This window comes from Ursus americanus, chromosome 7 (assembly GCF_024610735.1).
Source record: "Ursus americanus isolate L20-20 chromosome 7, mUrsAme1.1.p, whole genome shotgun sequence".
NCBI classification, from domain to species: Eukaryota; Metazoa; Chordata; class Mammalia; order Carnivora; family Ursidae; genus Ursus; species Ursus americanus.
The window spans coordinates 9,036,397-9,059,291 of record NC_142133.1 but is presented as its reverse complement, the minus strand read 5'-3'; the positions used below and the strand labels follow the sequence as shown (position 1 = coordinate 9,059,291).

The 22,895-nt window shown below is 43.6% G+C and overlaps 1 protein-coding gene and 1 pseudogene across 5 annotated transcripts in view; both read right to left on the bottom strand.

Moving 5' to 3' along the window:
• The window catches only part of TBC1D8 (TBC1 domain family member 8), a 105,151-nt gene that overhangs the window by 3,320 nt on the left and 78,936 nt on the right, over positions 1–22,895 (bottom strand). For all 5 annotated transcript variants that reach the window (XM_045771854.2, XM_045771850.2, XM_045771851.2 and 2 more), the window contains 9 exons: positions 22,503–22,653; positions 20,095–20,309; positions 18,719–18,836; positions 16,098–16,383; positions 15,206–15,335; positions 14,957–15,055; positions 14,217–14,285; positions 9,716–9,956; positions 9,297–9,362 (listed from right to left, as the gene is read on the bottom strand). In XM_045771854.2, coding sequence (XP_045627810.2) covers positions 9,297–9,362; positions 9,716–9,956; positions 14,217–14,285; positions 14,957–15,055; positions 15,206–15,335; positions 16,098–16,383; positions 18,719–18,836; positions 20,095–20,309; positions 22,503–22,653 — 1,375 coding nt within the window. The remainder of the gene's footprint in view (positions 1–9,296; positions 9,363–9,715; positions 9,957–14,216; positions 14,286–14,956; positions 15,056–15,205; positions 15,336–16,097; positions 16,384–18,718; positions 18,837–20,094; positions 20,310–22,502; positions 22,654–22,895) is intronic.
• On the bottom strand, positions 3–8,783 carry LOC148109624 (ubiquitin carboxyl-terminal hydrolase 15 pseudogene; annotated as a pseudogene).

Sequence of the window (22,895 nt, the reverse complement as noted above, 5' to 3'; positions counted from 1 at the left end):
AAAAAAAGTTACATTGAACAAATTATTCCATCTTAACCCAAACTGTCAGTAATTTAGCTTTTTACGTAAGAAAGAACTAAAGGCTAAGCCAGCTTCTGGGCTGCAGAGTCTGCAGGGACTGAATCCAGGTGTACACCAAGCACCATCTGGATACAGAGTAAAGAAAACATTTTAGAAACCAGGTAATGCCTTTTTCCGGATTTATGTAGATACTGTTTTAATTAATGAAATACAAATTCATAGGACATTGCTGATACTGACCTAGAAGAATGTTTGCAGTAAAATCCTTTCCTAAAAGTTAAAATATATGTATATATACAAAGAAATTCTAGAAATAAATGTACAACTGAATTTCTGGGTGGTGGGGTAGTCATTTTCAATTTCATGACATTTTTTCTATAGTGAGCACATACTGCTATACTTAACTAAATTTTAAACAAAAATCGAAAAAGAATTACTGAATCCAAAGCACTTTATCATTACAAGTTTTCTTGAAATATACAAAAATATGGTCGGAACATTATGTTGCTAATAATATAAAATGGCACAGCCATTTTGAAAACCAGTCTGGCAGTTTGTTAAAAAGTTAAGCATTGAGTTATATTTGACCCAGAAATTCTACTGTTCGTATATACCAAAGGGAAATGAAAACATACCCACTCAGAAACTTGTACACAAATATTTATAGGAGCACTGTTCACAAGAGCCGAGAAGTAGCAACAAACCCAAGCGTCCGACTGAAGAGTGGATAGATGAGGGCATCCCTATCAAATGGACTATCAAATTCAGTTATAAAAGGAATAAAACACGGAGACATGCTACACCATGGATGACACTTGAAAACAGCAGCAAGACACAAAATGGCACATTACATTATTCCATTTATAAGAAATTTCCCAAAATAGGCAATTCTATAAAGACAGAAAGCAGGGCAAAATGGATTGGGAGCAGGAGCCAAAGAGTTACGGACCTTTTTAAGGTGATGAAAATTTCTAAAATTGTGATGATGGTTGTATAACTCAAGATACTAAAAATCATTGGATGGTGTATATTTTAAATGAGTGCACTGTATGGTATGTGAATTATAGATGAAAAAGCTCTTATAAAAAAGTATTACGGACACAGGATCCTCATATTTACTAGTAAGCCACTCAGAATAAATAAAAGGCAAAAATCAGTTGTAATCCAACAAGTATCCCCAAGATGGCACCAAAGCCTTGATAAGCTACTCCTTCCTGTTTGGAAGATAGGTTTCCTGCGGTTGGGGGGGGGGGGTGGGAGTTGTTTGGACTTTTGGGTTTTGGGGTTCTTCTGTAACTCATATTAAGTCATTTTTAACCTTATACAAGAATTCTACACAGTGACACATGTGAGCATCCACTCCTATTGAATAGGAGGAAAATTATAAGCCCTGGATGGTCCTTGGAGCAGTCATGATGGAAACAGATTTTTTAAGTAATAGCTGCTAGATGTCAAGAGCATACTGGGTCCCTGTGCCTCAGAAAGGTGGTATGTATACACAAGTCACTAACAAAATGCTCTAACAGAAGATCCAATACAACCAGATGTCATGGGAGCACAGAGGATTGGTTAATTCAAGGGGAGAGCAAGTGTCCAGAAAGGAGACAGGTAAAGAATCAATAGTGACAAGGAGCCAGAAAGGCCAGCCAACCACAGAGCAGCACACTTTCCAACCTCCGCAGTCTGGCACATAGAAACCACCCCCACCCAGACTGGACACTAGGGGGCACTAGAAGAGGCTTGGAGCTCGCTGAAAAAGTTATCAGATATTTACCGTCAGAAATACATACAATGCAACCTTTAAATACACTTCCCACCTTTCTAAATGAGGTATCTGAACATTGATAACATTTTTACGTTCTACGTGTAACTAGTAATTCAAAACTATAAATGAATTAAGAGACATTTCTATTAAAGTTTTCATTGTGTCTCACTTCATATACTGCACAAATTAACGTCTCTTGAAAGATTTACATTTGCTGTCTCAAGCTTGTTTTAATGTGGTAGATAAGTTCATCACTTTAACAAATGCCAGCAGCAGGAAAGTCTCTTCTCTGTGGCTTCAAGGGCTTTGATTAGTCAGTGTGCACAGTTTTCATTCTCTGTATCATTGTCATCACCACCACTATCTTCGCCACTTTCTAAATGGGATTCTTGGGGGAGGGGCAGATCTGTGTCTTATCTCTGGTAGAAGAGTATATACACTGCTTTCAACACAATTTGGCCTTCAGATGCGGGTGAGACACTACAGTGATTAAAATAATACCATTCATCATATTTTTTCTTTCAAAAGCAGAATAGTGCCTTCCTACCCTTCCACAGTGGTTGAAAACAGAACTCAAATTATAGCAGCCAGGCCTTGCATTTGGATTAATTAGGAATTCCAATATACCCAAGTTTTTGATAGGAAAACCGATTAAAGTATCTAATTTGGGTCTCAGAAAATCGCTCTGAGATGTAACAAGTCCTGGATGCTGGAATCAAATCCATATTCCCAGTGGCTTCTTAACAATTTTGGTAATACTGGGGATTTTCAGCACCTAGCTCTTCTAAAATGTTCAATGCGATATTACAGTTTCCCAGAAGTTTTTAGGAGGTTTGTATTCTACACTTTTCATATTTTTCAAAATCATCTGCATTGTCAGTTCCAACGTAAAGGACAGATCTTTCGTCTAGCTTAAGTTGTCCAACACCAAAGTGAATGTGCCTGGTGTCATTTCTGATGTAGTTGGTATCCATACTGCCTAAACTGTTGAACAATGTAATCTTATTTTCGTGTGTCCTGTGAAGAGTTGATCTTTGTAAGTTTCCTTGACATTTATCCATTATCAGAATCATCATTTCCTCCAACCGATTTATCCATTCTCTGAGAGAAGTTCTTGATCTTGGCTGGATTCATGATTTAGTTCATCTGTTTCCACTTTACTTGGTGAACGTGCTTCATGTATGCCATTTGAGCCATTTCCATTAATAATTTGGCCTTTAAAGCAGTGTAGGCATCCTTCAGTTTCTTGGATTCTAGTAGATATTTTGACATATTGGCACATTCTCAAAAGCAGGAGATTATAGAGTTTATCTTCAGTATTGTTTCTTAGTATAACCATAAAAAAAGGCTAACCAAAAAGTGTGAAGAACCAATACGGTGCGTGTAACCTGAGTGCCACACTTAGGCAAACCATGGTTGTCACATATTCTGTATCTTTGGTCCTCCTGATGTTAATTTCAAACACACAATCCCGTTTTATAATACCGCTAAAGGTTTTCATCCACAGTGACTGTTCTGTGAAATCTGTGATTGCATAAAACCATTCCTATCATCTGATCTGCCAGTAGTCTTGACAAAGCCGGCAATCTCATGCAAAGATCTTATTTCCAATTGTACTGCATAGATTTAGAAAGTGGATCCGCTCTAAGTAAACAAACTTCAGAGGTACACTCTTTTATCATAAGTGATGAAATATTTTGTCAAGTAACAAAATGGATCAAAATGGTACTGAAATCTTAGACTATTCAGGACTTAATATTAGTTTTCATATGATTATATATTGAAATGGTTCCATGCAATTCCTGATTAGGACTGTTAAATAATGACCTCTTCAAAACAAGCTGTCACCATTAGTGAGAACTATTTGGACAAGAGGTGGAAGCAAGTGTCATTACCAAGAATTTGAATGGCTCAAATGTTTTTTTGGTTTTTGTTTTTTTTTTTTAACTTAAAAGGTGTGTAATCAAACAGCTTCTCCCTTACCGACAAATGTAATGTTGAATTTTTTTTTGGCTACTGTGACTGGATTTTGAAATCTAATTTTTATTCGAGAGAAAATGAACAGTGGGGAGGGGCAGAGGGGGAGAGAGAGAGAGAGAGAAGCAGACGCTCTACTGAGCAGGAACCCTGATGTGGGGCTCGATCCCAGGACAGTGGGATCATGACCTGAGCTGAAGGCTGAGGCTTAACCAACTGAGCCATGCAGGTGCCCACTAATTCATATTTTTTATATTTCACAGTAACAGTTTTTCCTCTTTCGTACACAGATACTGCTATATTTGTCTATAGTTACATTTCAGGACTCAAATTCTAACACTGGCTAAACATCACTGATGAAGCATTTATAACCTGCTTCGTTGAATTTTTGCTTAGAATCCAAACTTTGTTAGCACATGTTAATATATTTTCATGTGTGCTTTCAGTTTTCAATTAAGTCCATTCAGGTTTTCAACATGAAATCCTTTTTAAAATAACTGTCTTTAATCAGATGGCAAATTGGAATTATCTGTAAGATTTTCTCTTTTAACTCCACTTCTTGACAAAACCCTTCCTTTAAACAGCAGTGCACTTTGGTGTCTATAAAGCCTCACAAAGAAACCTATTTCTTCACATAAAGAACAGAAGACTGGAACAGCTCAAATTGTATGAGATCCAACACCTGAAGATCATTTAACGTGGATCCGGACAGTCTGACCCCTTGTGGAGAGCTGCTCTGCAAACATACCAACACAGTCCCTAAATCCCAGCACTTCCGGGAGGAGCTGGTGAGTCAGCTCCAGGCTCCGTAAGCTCTTTTACAGCAAGCCTCCAGTGTCTACTCGTGCTCATTTACCATTTCCAATATAGCGTTCTCGGTAGCTTGCTCCGGGGCTTCTTTCTAATGAAGCTAATGTTCTTCCCGGAAATGGTCTTCTGGACGTCCAATTAGTATAATTAACTGAGCGAAATGACCAATATCCGTAGATTTATCAATCTGCAGTGAAAATTCCTGATTTAATAATCCTCTGGAATACTATTCATCCCTACTTCACCCGAGATAGCATCACATCATCTGGACTATTTCTTTTCTATTTTCTCTGCTAAACAAACACTGTTGCAGTTACTATGGCGCCAATAAGGAGAGCTCTTCCGGAACTTCAAGGGCCTGGGCTTAGCACTTCCTTGCTTCCTGAGTTGCATCAGATACCTTTGTGAAACAAGCTCACAAAAGCCCTTTGCCCTCCATAATATCCTGCAGAGTTCCAAGTGCTCTGCACAAGGTGGGTGTTGGAGGCTTTGTTTGGTCCCATGGGTTGCGATTTTTCTCCCCACTGATGTGCTTGTCCCGCCTTTACTCAAAAAGTTATTACGATGGAAAGTAAATATTTGTTAAATTTGAATTAAAACGAGCCAAATGTATTGTGGATCTTCATGGCCTTAAGCAAACTGATGCCTAAATAGAGGTTTTAGGTTGTCTGCATTATTAAGACTTTTCTTTAACTGCATCAAAAATTCAAATGTTAGGGGTGCCTGGGTGGCTCAGTCAGTTAAGTGTCTGCCTTCGGCTCGGGTCATGATCTAAAGAGTCCTGGGATTGAACCTTGCATTGGGCTTCCTGCTCAGCAGAAGAATTTGCTTCTCCCTCTCCTTCTGCCCCTGCTTATGTGTTCTCTCTGGCTCACTCACTCTCTCAAATAAATAAAATCTTAAAAAAAAAAAAAAATTCAAATGTTAAATACAGGTAAGCAAAATAATATATCAAATCTTAATTTCCACTTAATTGTTCAAATGTTAAATACAGGTAAGCAAAATATTATATCAAATCTTAATTTCCACTTAATTTAAAAATTTACATCTGGAGTCATAAAATAGAAATACAACAATTCCTTATGTTCAAAAAGCTTTTGAAAAATTGATTTTCTGAAGCAATGAAGGTCTACAAATGTCTCTTAATGAACTAATTAAAACATGTCTTTTAGAAACAAACTTATAATTTGGAAACAATTCAATATAAAATTAGATCAAGAATCAAATATCAATCTTAAATGGTAATATCAAAACCCAATAAGTTTAAAGATACACTACACTGCAATCAAGTGGGATTTACCCCCAGGATGCGAGGGTGGCTTAATATTCCCAAATCAGCGTGATATGTCACACCAGTAAGAGAAAGGATGGGGCACCTGGGTGGCTTAGTTGGTTAAGCATCTGCCTTCAGCTCAGGTCATGATCCCAGGGTCCTGGGATGGAGCCCCGCATTGTCATTCACAATAAAAACTCAAAAAGGAGGTCTAGAGGGAACAGAGTTCAACATTTAATAAAGGCCTTATATGAAAAACCCACAGCTAACATCATAACCACTGGGGAAAAAGGACTTTTTCCTAAGGTCAAGAACAAGACAAGGATGTCCTCTCTCACCACTTTTATTCAACATACTACTGGAAGTCCTAGCCACAGCAATCCGAAAACAAACAAACAAAAAGTCATGCAAATCCATAAGGAAAATTTTAAACTCTATTTGCAGGTGACATTACACTATATAGAGAAAACTCTAAAGACTCTGCCAAAAAACTACTAGACTACTAGAACTAATAAATGAATTCAGTCAAGTCGTAGGATATAAAAATCAGTGTACAAAAATCTATCGAATTCCTATACACTAATAATGAAGCAGCAGAAAGTGAAATTAAGAAAACGATCCCATTTACAATTGTACCAAAATAAGATACCTGGGAATAAACAACCAAGGAGGTGAAAGACCTGTACTCTGAAAACTATAAAACACTGATGAAAGAAGGTCAGGATGACACAAAGAAATGGAAAGACATTTCATGCTCATGGTTGGAAGAACAAATATTGTTAAAATGTCCATACTACCCAAAGCAATGTACAGGTTTCAGGCAATCCCTATCAAAATACCAGCAGCATTTTTTTATGGAACCAGAACAAATGATCCTAAAGTGCATATGAAACCACAAAAGACGCTGAATAGCCAAAGCAATCTTAAAAAACAAAACTGGAGGCATCACAATTCCAGATTTCAGCTTATACTACAAGACTGCAGTAATCAAAACAGTATGGTACTGGCAGAAAAACAGACACATAGATCAATGGAACAGAATAGAAAACCCAAAAATAAACCCAGTTATAGGATAATCCTCAACAAAGGAGGAAAGAATATCCAATGCGAAAAACACAGTCTCTTCAACAAATAGTGTTGAGAAAACTGGACTGCTTTCTTTCACCATACACCAAAAAAAAAAAAAAAAAAAACCCCTTCAGATGAATTAAGGACCTAAATGTGAGACCTGAAACCATAAAAATCCTTGAACAGAGCACAGGCAGTAATTTCTCTAACATCAGCCATAGCAACATTTTTCTAGATATGTCTCCTCAGGCAATGGAAACAAAAGTAGAAATAAACTATTGGGGCTACATCAAAGGAAACAATCAGCAAAACTAAAAGGCAATCAGTGGAATGGGAGAAGGTATTTGCAAATGACATATCTGATAAAGGGTTACTATCCAAAATATATAAAGAACTTATACAGTTCAACACCCAAAAAACAAATAATCCAATTTAAAAAATGGGCAGAAGACATGAATACACATTTCTCCAAAGATACCCTGATGGCCGACACGTCAAAAGATGCTCAACGTCACTTATCATCAGGGAAATGTAAATCAAAATTACAGTGAGTTATCACTTCACACCTGTCACAATGGCTAAAATCAACAACACAAGAAACAGCAAGTGCTGGCGAAGATGTGGAGAAATGGGAACCCTCGTGCACTACTGGTGGGAATGCAAACTGGTGCAGCCACTGTGGAAAACAGTACAGAGTTTCCTCAAAAGAATTAAAAATAGATCTACCCTATGATCCAGTAATTGCACTACTGGGCATTTACCCCACAAATACAAAAACACTAATTCAAAGGGTATATGCATCCCTATGTTTAGTGCAGCATTATTTACAAGAGCCAAACTGTGGAAGCAGCCCAAGTGTCCATCGACTGACGAATGAATAAAGAAGATGGGGTGTATACATACAACAGAATATTACTCAGCCATAAGCATGAGATCTTGCCGTTTGCAACAACACGGATGGAGCTAGAGAGTATAATGCTGAGCAAAATAAGTCAGAGAAAGACAAATACCATGATTTCACTCATGTAAAATTTAAGAAACAAAACAAATGAGCAAAGGAAAAAAGAGAAACCAAGAAACAGACTTTTAACTATAGAAAACAAACTGGTGGTTACCAGGGGGAAGGTGGGGAGATGGGTGAACGAGGGGATGGGGATGACGAGTACACTTGTCATGACGAGCACTGAGTAGTGTACAGAATTGCTGAATCACTCTGTCGTACACCTGAAACTAACACTGTATGAAGATGTGTAAAAAATGAGAACTCCATCTTTACTATCTTTGTAATTTTTCTGTAAATCTAAAATTATCCCAAAATAAAATGCTTAAAAATCAAAATGAAATAATTGAATGAAATAAAATCAATCATGTCCTATTTAGCAATACTAGACACAGATGATTGTGAAGAGTGGCAGTGATGTTAGTAGAGGAATAATTATGCATGTCTTCTATGTTAATAGGAAAACATTTGTGAAAAATAAAAGCAAATTAAGGAACAAAACTCACTAACTTATACTGGCATAAAAGGCAAAGAACTTCACTGATGCTAAGCCATTTGCAGTCAAGTAATAATGAGTCCGCGGAAAGTGGAGGACGGTGGCTGCTACAGAATGCTCCCTGGGCATCCTGCAGACTACCTGCCGGTTCAGTATGGCTCAGTTCAGGAAGTGGACCAAGAAAGCCCCGAATGATGTCCATGTGCATTTCCAACTTTTCTCGAAGTGCTGGTTGTAAAAGCCACCAGGATCTCATGGCCCTGAAAACTTCCTGGTCTCCCTCGTTGGGAAGTTCTGTCAGGGGCCCCATCCAACACCAGAACCACAGCACTGGGGACCAGAGGCCATCTTGGCAATACTAACCCACCTCCATAACTTGCACAGATCCAAAGAATACCTTAAGGTTAAGGCCAAGTATAACCTCCTAGATTTCAAAACCAATTTCCTTGTTCCTGGTTACCATTGCTTAAACTTGAGGAAAGCATGGTCTTACATGCTGGAAGAATGAAATGGTCCTTTAAAAGAAGAGGCTTAAATAACTATTTGTTAAGGCAACCGGGGTCTGCTTCCCCACACATTCCGCAGGCCAGCGGTTCTCAAAGTGTGGTCCGCAGAACCAGGGAGCCAGAAACTCTGGAGCGGCGCCCAGGAACCTGGGTTTTAACAAGCCCTCCAGATGATTCCGATGCATGCTCAAGTTTGGTAACCGCTGTCATAGGCCATACAGTCCAGTACTGAAAATTTGTTATCAGCAACCACAGATTAGAAACATCTGTTGACTCGAGTCTAAATGAAATTTAAAAAGAGAAGAACTTTAGAGTCACGCACAAAGCTTACTTGTGTCAAAGCACAACAGAACCTACGTTTTCTCCATAGAATTTCTTACCTGGAGGGATATGAAGTCTATATAACAGTTTGATTTTCTCATTCATTTCTCCATTATACATAACATCTGCAAAAAAAAAAAGAGAGAGAATGAGTAGATGCAAATGGTTAAAGTACATTTGTTGTGACACAAACTACTGTGGGGAGAGAACTTAGTACGGTCAGTACTTGTTCACCCAATACTTCCCTTCCCTTCCCCCAGACAACACGGTGTTTAAATAGAAAACATACAAGGTCACTCTTGAGCTGCAAGATAACCTCGTGAATTTTGTCTGGCTTCATACCTTCTGAAGGATTTTAATTTCAGGCCAGTCCCTAATACATGTCATTGTGTGGACTGCTCCACAGTCCACCCTGTCTTGTGTTCACAGACTCCTGTCCCAAATTAACTCACTGCAGCGAAGACCCACAGGGTCATACCGAGACAGCTCACAAATGCTTTGAATTCGATCAGGTGGTCCATGTTGTCATCCAGGAGCCTGAAAGTCCTCTCAGCGAGGATCTCCGTGTGGGCCCCACAGGTCCAGGGCGAGACAAGCTGAAACAAGTGTGCAAACTGCTGGGCGTCTATGCGGTACTGCTCTGCGTAGGGCCTGCTGGGGTCGTGGCGTGGGGCCATGGGCCTGGGCTGCTCCCAGTAACAGCTCATCATGTGCTCTCTCTTCAAACAAGAGGGAGAGAGGGATCTGTGAGAGATGGGGGCACCTGTGGGGGGGTGCACACTTAAAAGCCAAGGTTAACTTGGCCTTCTCTCAGGACTCACTTGGCCTCGTAAATTATGTATTGAATAAGACCATTAGAACTCGAACAAATGAAAAAAATTAAAGTGCTACAATCTCATTACTCTAACCAGACATGTCAAAGATCTCCCTTGTTACCTTACACTTCTTGCCCACAAGTATGTAATTTTGACCTCTTTTTCTAAGGTTTTTTCATTATAGCACACAATACCTAACAAAACTTACCATTTTAACCATTTTTTCAATGTGCAGTTCAGCTGCCATAGTTTTAATTCTAGGAGACCTAATTTTTATTCTGCTATTTTCTCATCAAATCACATCTGAAAACGAAAAAGTGCTAGACAGATCTATAGAGTAACAGAAGAAATCAGTTGCCCCGGTTGCCTGTGGGGAGGGAAAGTAGGGGTGGGGACTCACATGTAGAACCAAGTTTTTTGTTTTTTGTTTTAAAGATTTTATTATTTGAGAGAGAGAGCATGAGAAAGAGAGAGAGCAAGCGAGCAAGCTCATGAGCAGGGGACAGGGCAAAGGGGAACAAAAGACTCCCCGCCGAGGAAGGATCCCAATGTGGGACTCGATCCCAGGACCCTGGGATCATGACCTGGGCCGAAGGCAGCCACTTAACCAACTGAGCCACCCAGGTGCCCCAGAACCAAGTCTTTTTACTGCATACTTTCTTATAAGTTTTGAATTTTGAACCAGATGAATATATTAACAATTCAAAATATGGAAGTAAAAAAAAAAAAAAGTAATTCAAAGTCTTGGGAATACACTGACAGCTAGAGCAATCAAAACTGGCGCTGTCCCTGAGGTTCGCCTCTTTAGGATGCATCTCTTACACCCACGCTAAATCACCTCTTGGGACATCTCAACTCACTGAAATAATCTCCAGCGACTGCAAGCTTCTGCACGATTGCAGTGTCCCCCACCCATCGCGGTGGCGCAGAAACAAGTACGGACGCTGTAATGTTTAAGCACAGATCCTTGGATGAAAACCAAAATGCCATTTATAATTTTACTGTCATATTTCCTGGCAGCCAAGTTCTTCAAATGGCCTTCGCAGAATTGTGAAAAATACCACAAGAACTTTTCAGGGTGAAACAAAGGTCTAATGAATTTCCATTCCTAAAAACCCAAGACACACTAAGAAAGTCCACTGTCTAGCTGTGCATCCTGTGGCGCTGAAGACCCACAGAATCCTGCCAAGAACACAATTATAGTAAGTAAGCCAAGGACTGATGCAACCAGCTGACACAGAATCCTACAGAAAAACAAGCCAATATTAAAAAAAAAAAAAAAAAGGCCCTGCATATCAGCAGCTGATACACAGAAGCACACAATTAGCTGTAGTCAACCTCGCTAATGGATAAACAAATTTAAATTAAAATAAAACACAGTTTTCTACAAGACTAGCAAAATTGCAAAAAAATCCATAATAAAAGCTAGCTGGATGTGGAGTGTAGGAAATGAGCACTCTCGGACATCATCAGTGGAATGAAATTTGAAAAATCAAACACACTTTAGCAATAGCGGCTACAGTTTGGTTTGTGCATCCCTAAGGACCCCATCCTACAGAAACTGCAGCACTGGTGTCCAGGGAAAGGCACAAAGACGCTCAGTCCAGCACAGTGTATGAAGCAGCAAAAAACTAGAAACAAATGTGTCTCAATAGGTGAATCGTTAAGTAAATTATGGTTCAGCCCTACAACGAAACTGTATGGCTGTTTTCTCATGTAGCATAATCTGTCATGTGGGGGGGGGGGGTGTGTCTGGGAGAGACAGTATAAAAGGAAAAAAAAAATCAGGAAAGATATTCACCAATTCGTTAACAGTAATTACCAGCACAAGGGTAAGACTGTAGCCACAGACAGGATGAGACCCTTTCATTTTTTGCTTAAAAGTTTTTTTTTTTAAAGATTTTATTTATTTATTCGACAGAGATAGAGACAGCCAGCGAGAGAGGGAACACAAGCAGGGGGAGTGGGAGAGGAAGAAGCAGGCTCATAGCAGAAGAGCCTGATGTGGGGCTCGATCCCAGATCGCCAGGATCACGCCCTGAGCCGAAGGCAGACGCTTAACCGCTGTGCCACCCAGGCGCCCCAAAAGTTTTTTTTTTTTTTAATGGTAAGAGTAGGTATAATTTTAGTCTTTATTTTGTGATCTTTAATTAAAATTTGAAAATAAAAGTCTTAACCAGAACATGTAAGCAAGTAAAATATTATTAAAGATACCAAATGCTCTCTAAGGCCCGATAATTCACCAAGAGTGAATGGATTTAACTGATCGTTAGTAACGGCAGGTTTATGGAACGCATAAGTAACTGTTTCAGGTCTTTGGTGTTCCCTGAAGTATTCTAGGACACCGAGTCTGTATCATACTGTTCACATCTTACTTAGGTAAGATTAATGATGCTGTTTTCAATTTGAGAGAATAGGAGACAGACATCACAAATACGAATTCATGTAATTTGAAAGACTGCTTGACAACACAGATGGACCATGAAGGCACTATTGCTAAGTGAAAGAAGTCAGACATAAGAAAGGAAACAGGGGCGCCTGGGTGGCGCAGTCATTAAGCGTCTGCCTTCGGCTCAGGGCGTGATCCCGGTGTTATGGGATCGAGCCCCACATCAGGCTCCTCCGCTATGAGCCTGCTTCTTCCTCTCCCACTCCCCCTGCTTGTGTTCCCTCTCTTGCTGGCTGGCTCTATCTCTGTCAAATAAGTAAATAAAATCTTGAAAAAAAGAAGAAAGGAAACATACTATATGATCTCACTTACATGTAGAATCTAAAAAAAAAAAAACAAAAAACCAAACTCAGAAAAAGAAATCAGACTTGTGGTTCTTCAAGGCTGGGGTGAGGAGTGGAGGCACTGGAGGAGGTGGCCAGAAGTTATTCTAACTTCCGGTTAGAATAGGCACTAGGTCTCCCATCCAAGTACTAACCAGACCCGACCCTGCTTAGCTTCCAAGATCAGACGAGATCGGGTGCGTTCAGGGTGGTATGGCCATAGACTAGAATAGGCACTAGGGATGTGCTGTAGGACGTGGTGACATGACGGCTATATGGTGTATCTTAGTTGCTAAGGGAGTGGATCCTAAAGGCCTCATCACAAGGAAAAAAAAATTTTTTTTTTATATCTACAGCAGATGGATTCTAATTAAACTTACTGTACTAATCACTTGACTATATGTAAGTCCTGTTGTATGCTTTAAACTCACACAGTGCTGTATATTGGTTATATCTGTAAAACTCAAAGGAAAAAATTGCATTCAAGCATTAAAAAATTGCTTTAACAATAAAAATAGATTTCATTAAGTACCAACCACATTGTTCATCTTGAATAGGAAAGAATGTTAAATGAAGTCGGTCAGAGCTATTTCTTCTTAACACAAAGCGATCATGCCTATTCATCCCAGGCTTAGGGAAGGATGCAATGAAGTTAAGGAACAGAAGAACCTTTATTACTAACCTATCACGTATTTATAAAACAATGGAAGGATAGCTCTATGTGACCCTTTCCCTGAAAAAATGAAATTCTGATTGAAAAGACCAGAAGTAGGGACACCTGGGTGACTCAGTCGGACGTCCAACTCTTGGTTTTGGCTCAGGTCATGATTCCAGGGTTCTGGTATTGAGCCCCGCATCGGGCTTTCTGCTCAGCAGGGAGTCTGCTTCTCCCTCTGCCCCCCCACCCCCCACTCGTGATCTCTCTCTCTCTCAAATAAGTAAAATCTTTTAAAAAAATAAATGAGTTATGTGGCAACATGGAAAAGTGTTAATAACAGTATCAAGGGAAAATAGAAGACAAAGTAGCACCAATACCAAATATAAAAATATGTCTACATGTATTATGGGTGGGATTATGAGTCATCACAAAGTATAGGAGGTGGTAATGTCAGTAATGGTCACCGTTCCATCTACTAAGGCCCGGGAACTCCATGTAGAACAGTGTGGAATGGGTTACCAGCACCAAAGGAAGGCCCTCTGCAGAGCACAGCTCTCATGTGAGCCATAGGCAGGCGAGACAAAGACGGAGCTGGCAGGTGGGGCAGCTCCGGCCTCTGCTACCACCACACAGGCATGTAGCAGACCCCTCCAGTGCCCACGTGCTCACCCCCCCCCCCCCCGAGGCTGACAGGCTTGGGCCTGTCACTCCCTCATCTTCCCAGAGTTTCCTACCTTGAATAAGTCGTAGAGTTCTTCCAGGTCTTCAGGAAGAATGGAGACTTCTGGGATCACAACTCGGAGCTTGAGGAAAGAACCAAGAGCAGTGGAGTGAATTCTCTGCCTGCACCTGGGAGGATCAGAGGGAACACGGGGCTTTTCTTGCTCGTGGGGGATGCCAGGCGCAAGTCCTGTCTACCGGAGCAGTCTGTTCCTTTCTGACACCAAGATCACGTTATGGTAACTTTCTCAAGGTGTTTACCCTCAGCCTTTCCAATTCACACAGCAGTGCCTCGGGACAAATGCGTAATTCTAACAGAAGTCGAACTCTTGCAAAGACGTGGCTCGGGCAGGAAGTCCCTCCCGAAGAACGACTCACACTGCAGGCCTCTGCGCCGGGCATCTTCTATATCACACCTCATTTAGTCCCAGATGCTGGGTATTAGTACCCCATTTTACAGCGGGGGAAACTGAGGCTCATGGATTGCTCACAATCCATCTGACTCTAAACCCCGTTTCTACACCAGGTCACCCTAATTCAATGCCGGGGGAGCGGCGTGGCAATCTTTTTTTTTTTTTTTTTAGGTTTATTTATATTTAATAATCTTTACACGCAGCACAGGGCTTGAACTTGGGACCCCAAGGTTCGAGAGTCACATGCCAGCCAGGTGCCCCAAAAGCTGGCATTCTTCTGAGACAAACGGAACGGAGCCCAGGTCAGCGCCTGACTGCCATTCTGACAACCCGTGACTCACCACGTTCTGCTTTGTGGTGTCTTCGTGGCCCTGGAGAACCCGGATCCGGTGCTTACAGCGCAGGTGCTCAATCTGCTCCACAGACTGGTCTCCAAATTTCTGCAGAGAAACGAAGAGTCACTCACGCACACAATCCCTTTTTTCATACAGAGGACAGAAGTAGCAGCAGGGAACCTCCCTCAAAATCCGTCTCTGAACAAGCTTCCCAGAGGATTGGGGGGGGGGGGGCATGGGGCCGGACCCACTTACCTCATAGGAGTCCCGGATCAGGTCGGCAATGTCAGTCCCAGGGTAGGGCTCCTGGTCATCGGAGAAAAAGGCATGGTGGCTGCCAACTGGGGGTCCGGGGCTGTCCTCATTCTTAATGTGATCTAGAAACCTGAGCACAGAACCCACCACTGAAGTACTGGTTTCCCCTCACCCGCAACGCACCACACCTGCTACCTTCCCAGGGGCCGTGGGACATGTCAGAGCGCTTTCAGACACAGCTCATTCGTCTCCAAGCACTGGGGGGAGGGCACCAGAGCAACTACTGTGCTCCCTTAGAGAAAAGGAGACGTGCTGAAAGCCAGACTTGTCCATCTGGGCTCCATGGGTGGGTTTGCAGGGACCTGGGACTCTCTGGTGAAGTCAATACGAAGTTCTGTGCATGCGTGCCACTGTAAGCTTCCACAGTATTCTGAAAGGGAAACTTTCATCGGTCTTTCAACTTGCCCTCAGCTCCAAGAGAACCAGGTTCCAGTCCTCGGCCTCGTGGGACTTTTCTTGCCCGGCAACACACCAGCCCCTACACATCAAATGTCTGAAACCTCCAGCTGGCTGCCTGAGACCACCATTTCCCAGTGCCTGCCTGCCCCATTCAAGGCCACTATGAGTGTGTATCTCTTCAGAGAAAAGCACGGATAACCTGCTCTCCTGTACCCTCTCTCACTTGCCAGAGAGGAGCAGGGAAGATGGCGCTCTTCACCACACACAGGCAACAGTGCCACCTGACTGGGGAGAGGCCACGGTGTGACAAGTGGCAGAGTGGAAGGAAAAATTCCACAGTGACAACCCTGCTGGGCACCCACTGCTGCCTCCACCTGGTCTATTTTGCAGAGCCCTCGATGCTCCCCCACCCCACCCACCGCCATGAGCCCACCTGCTGAGGACCATGAGGGCCTGGCCATCGTCCTTGCTGCTGCACAGGCCCTGGGCATTGGCTTCCAGCACGGCCAGCCCCAGCTGGAAAATGGCTTTGATCCCATCGTAGAAGAAGCAATCCACAACGCTCACCGCACTCTCCAGAGGCATAATGCTGAGGAACAGAGTCAGGAACCAGGAGAGAGAGATGGACGCAAGGGCTGAGAGGTCATTCATGTGCTCCGCCAACTCGGGGAGGTGCTCCTTGATGAGCTCCTCGAAGACCGACTGGTCCACCTGGGCCCCTGGAAAAGGCAGGCCGCAGAGACTTGGCTGGGGAAGGATTCACACTTTCTAAAGTTAACCTGAAATTGAAACTACTCTGACATGAGCAGAACAATGAAACAGAATTTGAGTCCAGAGAAGGACTCATACTTAACTGATTTTTGACACTGACTAGAGTAATTCAGTGGAGAAAGGATAGTATTTTCAAAAAACAATGCTCAATCAGGTGCATACCTGTGTGGGGGCAGACGGGACCTCAAGTCCTACTTCACATCATACAAGAAAATACATTTGAAATGTGTCATAGACCTAGATATAAAAGCTAATACTATAAAGCTTCTAAAGAAAAACACAGGAAAAAGGCAACATTTCTTAGGACACAAAAAGCATTAGCCACAGAAAAAAATTATACATTGGACTTCATGAAAATAAAAGACTGGTATTCTCCGTAAAACATTAATAAAAATAATAATGCAAACTTCACACAGAGAAAATATTTATAATACATAAGCCTGACAAGGGTCCTGTATTCAAAATAACAACTCTTACAACTTAGTGGTCAATAACCCCTTTTTTCTTTAAATAGGCAAAAGATGTGAGCAGCCACTTCAAAAGAGACCATAAACAAATGGCCGGTAAGCACAGAAAAATATGTTCAACATCATTCATCAAAGAAAGGCAAAGTAAAACCTGCATGATAGTTCCCTTCTTCCCCACTAGAATGGAAAAACTTAAAAAGACAATTCTGAAGGCTAACAGGGACGTGGGGCAACCAGAACTCATACGTTGCTGGTAGGGGATCTGTGACTGCAGTAATATTCACTTTGAAAAACCAGCAGTTTCTTATAAAGTTAAAAATCCATCTAACCTATGACCTAGCAATTCTACTCCTAGGTAAATAGGCAAGAAAATGGGCAATCTTGATTCAGAGAGACCTACACATGAATGTGGATTTCAACTTCACTTACAATAAAAGACTGGAAACAACGCAGACCTCTAAGAGGTGATGGGATCAGCAAATCACGGTCTGAGTGAAGTGCGACTCAGCCAGAAGAAGGGGTAGAGTGCTAACGCTCCAGCAACCTCACGTCGTACGCAGGAAAACAGACACGGAAGAGTGCGTTCTCCAGAATTACATTTAGACCAAGCGCAAGAACTTGGGCCAAACTAAGCCGTGGTGACAGACATCAGGACCGAGTGTTCCCTGTGGCAGCGAAGGGGCAGAAGGGAACTCTGTGGGCTATGGAAATGCTCCAGCCTGTGCCGGGGCAGTGCTCACACGGGTGCACACATTACCACGGAGCCTCTGCTGAGCAGGCCCCGTCCCGCAGCAACACCGTCACGGCGGCTTTGGCAGCTTGCCTCCCAGTGACCTGAGGCTCCGATGATTCTGTGCTACCGTACAAGGTTGAACTGCCTCCCCCAGCATAAAGTGGAAAGGGAAGGAAGCCCATCACTCAGGCACCTGGAAGGAGCCAGGGAAGACAGTCTAGAGCATACTGAAAGGCCACCAAAAGGCACCAAGTGGCCACATCCTTCCCGGCCCAACCCCTCCTTACTCCCAGTGGTCCTCACATTCCCTCAGCTCTTTGGACACCAGTCTTCAGGAGCGTTTTCTTCCTGCCCTGCCCCACCTCCAGTCCTTTGCCAAATTCTGTCTCAAATTGGTTCTTTTGTTTCTGTTGGAAACAGAATTTTAGGCCATCTCCAAAAAGGGTATCTGAGAGTAGCAACAAGCCAAAGCCATGTTTCTGTCATTTTGACCACTAGGAGGTGCTAGACCACAGGGATTCTGCAAATTCCAACCGCCACAGGAAAGGCAGGCGCCAGGTGAGTGCCTGAGTGCTGTGGGGTCATAGTTCTGCCCAGAGCGGGGGCAGCAACAATGGGCCTTCTCACTTACCAGTGTATGCAAGTCCAGGGCGGCGGGGGCATTTCCCAAGTCTGTCCTTCAGGTCCAGCCTCGAGAGTCGCCAGCCCTGCTCTCCGCACCTCCTCTCCACAAGGGAAAGGGGCACGTCTGTCTGCATGAGCTCCTTGGGTACGGAGGGCAAAACCACCCTCCCTTCCCAGGCCACAGTATCAGCGAAAACCTCTCTGGTTTTCAATTTTCAACTTGTTTCTCAAACCTAAACATTTTTTTCAGGTAACCTCACTCCACCCTTTTGCCAGAACGGTGCAAAGATTACACCAGTTGGTTTTGCACATTTGAGAGCCAAACAGTGTTTGTACAGAGACCAGCTGAGCTGCACAGGGGATTTCTGAACAAGGACTGATGACAAATGTCTTTGCCCAGGCTCTGTCCCTGCTCCCCAAGCACAGAAGAGGAAGAGGGGGAGGAAGGAGGCAGTTTACCAATGACTCGGTGGTTGAAGTAGTCGGGGAGCATCCGCTCACACACAGCAACGAGCAACCAGAAGGCCTCCTCCTCCTTGGCGTACAGCAGCAAAACGGAGGTCAGGATGTTCATGGACTGCTCAGGGTTCACAGAGGAGGGCATGGTCAGTGAGCGGGCCATGTCGCTCCACACAGACAGTAAAAACCACACAAGTCCTCATGGAACACGCATCAAAAACTAATGATACAATGTATGGTGACTAACATAATAAAATAAAATTTAAACACACACACACACACAAGCCCCAAGGGTCCACAGACGTCAAGGCTGTAGATGAGACACCCAGTCTAGCCCAACCACGCTAACACTTATGAAGTGGAATGACCATGTGGATCAACATGGTCCCCACAAGACACCCCAGGCTGAGCGACCAGCCACCGTTCTGTCACTGTCCCCATCTAGGAATGCTGGGGTCAGCTGTGGTGCACGCCTCAGGCTCAGGTCAAACCCAGCTACTCTGCATGTATCTTTTTGTTTTTCTTAAAGATTTTAATTTATAAAATAAATAAAGGGAGGGAGGGTGGGAGGAAGGGTGGGCACAGAGGGAGAAGCAGACTCCCCACTGAGCAGAGAGCCCAATGTTGGGCTTGATCCCAGGACCCTGAGATCGTGACCCGGGCCAAAGGCAGATGCTTAACCAATTGAGCCACCCAGGCGCCCCTGTGTATGTTCTAACACACACACACACGCACAAAACATTCACGCGTTGATTTTGTCTTTCACAGGAAAACAAAGTTTAAACTCTTCTATATTCAAGTATCAGAAAATTCTCTACCCCAGTCTTGTGCTGGGGCGGGGCAGGGGTGTTTTATTTTACTGGGTTTTATTCTGTGCTTGTTTACCACATCCCTGAGTAAACTTTCCGAGTAAACTCAACAACTGCTCAGAGGGTGTCTTACCTCCGCTTGTGTTTCCTGAAGGAAAGGGATCGGCCCCAAACATCTTTTTCCTCCCCAAATAGCACTGATATTTTAAAAATAATCCCTGTAACTTCTGTAGAGATCTAGAAAGATAAAGCTCCACAGAAGCGTTATCAGTGCTGTCCTACAGCGGAGGCCTGGAGGGGTGGTGAAGACGATCTGTCCTGCCATGGACAGTGACTCATCACGTGCACTGAACCAAGCATGGGCACTCAAGTAATCAGCCTGTTTGACTATACAAAGATGATTCCTTTGCCCTTATTCGATACATTCTTTAAGAGAAGAGACAAAGCACAGAGACTTCACAGGACAGTCCTTGGTACCAGACAGCCGAGAACAAAAGAACCCAAAAGCTGGGTGATCAACACAAGACACGGACTCAAAGATTTCTGTTCCCCCACTGCACACCTCACCTGGCAGTACCCAATTTTGGGGTTCCGGTGAGCATAGGCCGTCAGGACTCTCCTCAAAGCAGCAATTCCTGTTTCATTTTGGAAGGCAGGGTGCTCCGGTAAGGAACGATGCAGGTCCCGTTCTATCTCCTCGGTCACCAGGCAACATTTTCCCATGGACTCCTCCACCAGATTGCCATAGTAACCCGGATGTGAGGCGAGATCGGTTACAGCATCTGACGATTTAAAAGTAATTTTTCAAGGGGGTGGATTACCAGGACAGAGTCAACATGGGGAGGGGGCTTGTCCTGCCGGAAGACTCAATGGGGTCTCGTTACTTGAGGGACAGAAAATATTTTGAGACCACACACAACCAAAAGGACTTCATTTCTGCCAAAAACAAAAAAGAAAAAATGAAACAACATGTCTTTTCTAAGAATAACCTTATAGAGAGGGGGGAAACAGCTCATACTAGAAACAATTGTATTAATATGCTTTTAGTAAGTTGTATTCTCTAGTAATAGGAAGAGTGGATACATGTATCTACACAGAGATGTACACACAATTTTCATATATTAACACGAAATTACTGAGCATGTATGTGCAAAACACATGAGAAGGTGCACTTATGTTTAGTAATCAAAACAATTATCAAGGAGCCAACAAGAAACTCTGAGGCTGGGTGACCAAGCAGAGCCCACCCACCCCCGAGCCCCCCCCCCCCAAGCCTCTAACAGGCAGGGACCTCAGGGGTGAGGCGTCGACAGAGCACCAGCCAGCACCAGGGCACCTGTGGTTCCAGCCAGTGCTCCCGCCTCCAGCCCCATGCAGCAAGGTCCCGGGAGATCAGGGCAAGCAGAAAGGGCCCAGTTCTGCCTTTAATCACCAGTCTAGGCTTTTAAATTCTGATTGGGTTTAGTATGCTGCGCTCGTCAACTCACCCCTCTGCTGACTCTGATTCCCCATCACATCCCATAAACAATCACTACGACACTCCCTTGTACTCAACGCTTAATACTAACAGCTGCCACTCAACCCGCAACACCCTAAACCCCACAGCAATCTTTCTGTCAACACATCACTTGAAAGGCAAGACAGCCCTTTAGGAGCTAGCTTTTTTTTTTTTTAATATGATGTGTATGTTCATTAGAGGCAGACTATAAACCAGTGGCATTAACAGGTGTCGCCTGTTAGGTGATTAAGGTGAGTCATGTGACTTTCTGTGCTCGTTCCTATTTTCCTTTCAGCTCTGAGTAGAGATTGTTTTCATTAAATACAAAAATACAGAAGACATTTTTAATTTCAAAAAAGGCCTGTCTTGCTGAAGAAACCAGCCAAAAGGGACTCCGCATGTGAAACGAGGTGAGCAGTAAGAACCCATCAATGAATCCCAGCTAAGCACATGCCAGCAAGTATGGCGGGAAGCAGGACACGTGCATCTGGGCATCCTGGGCCAGAGAGGGGATGGGCTTGGCTATTTGGGGGAGAGACTGAGAAGAGGGAAGAGAGATGACTGGGGTGAAAGTCTGGCATGAAGCCACATGAGGGAGGAACATAAGAAGGGTGCAAGGAGAAGACAGGTACCCAGGCCTGGCCTCCAGAAGGCTCGGCTGACCTGAGCACAGCAGGGCCACTGAGAAGAGCAGACCTCCTCCGCAGGCCTCCCGCAGCACCCTGATAGGAGCAGCAAAGTCACACCACTGGACGACAGGGGCCTTCCCTTCCTGCCCACAAGGCCCCACCACTTCTACTGAGCCAGACGAAACGGCCGCCCTCGGTGCAGAGACATTGCTCAACATGGCTCTAGAGAAGTCAGTCCTTGTCTCTGCCCACCGACGGGTGAGTGTCCTGATGAGAGATTCCCAGACATCACCAAACAGCAGCAGAGGGAGAGTCCTGCGGCCTGAGGCCAGACAAGGTTACTGAATGGCTCAAGTGGATTAGGAGGAGGAAGTGGGGCAGAATCTCTGCAATGGTGCCTCCTGGGGGTGCCGTGCGTCTTCCTCGGAGGAGGGACCAACAGAAAGCGTGCCGGGGGATTTATTTCAACACCACTGCAAGTGAACAACACACAGAGAAGAGCAGTTTGTTTGTTTAGTTGAGTTCAGAATGTATGTCCTAGAAAGACACTTCACTTCTAGGAGGTTCTTTACAGAGTCCTCATGACGACATATGGACTCAAAGTTATTTTTAAAGGAGAGGAGATCCCTTCAGCCAGACCTCACATTGGCCAAGGAAGACACCGCAGCCCAGAGGTCTCAGGCAACTGGACCAAGGTCCCACAGCTAACACAGTAAGGGTGCTGAAGTTCTTGTCTGGGAACATCGCAGGAAGAATCCAGAGGCGGAGGACATACACGCTGGTCAGATCTGGGCCTCTGTTCCTGTGTCTGCTCCAGAAAGAACAGTTGAAATACCAGCAACACTTACCTGAGAAAAGCAGCCAGAGTTTGCCACGTAAAGATTCAGGGATCCCCATGGCTACAAGCTTCCGGATCTTCTCTGTGCGAAACATACACACGGTTCTGCCATATTCCACAAAGTGGTCATTCCACAGGCTTATTTTTATCTGTTCCCTGGACTGGAGATGGAAACGCTGTTAATGGACAAAGAAGCCCCTCCACGCCTTCCACCACAACCCACAGCAGAGGGAGGCTGCCTCAGTTAACAGAGGGACCAACGGTGATAGGCAACTGGTTCAGCAAATATTCCTGAAACACTTGCAGGCACAGAGGATGTAAAGATGAATAACACAGAGTACCAGCCCTTCTGGAGTTCAGAGCCCAGCAGGAGTGTTTTACACAAATAAAATGCTATTTCCTT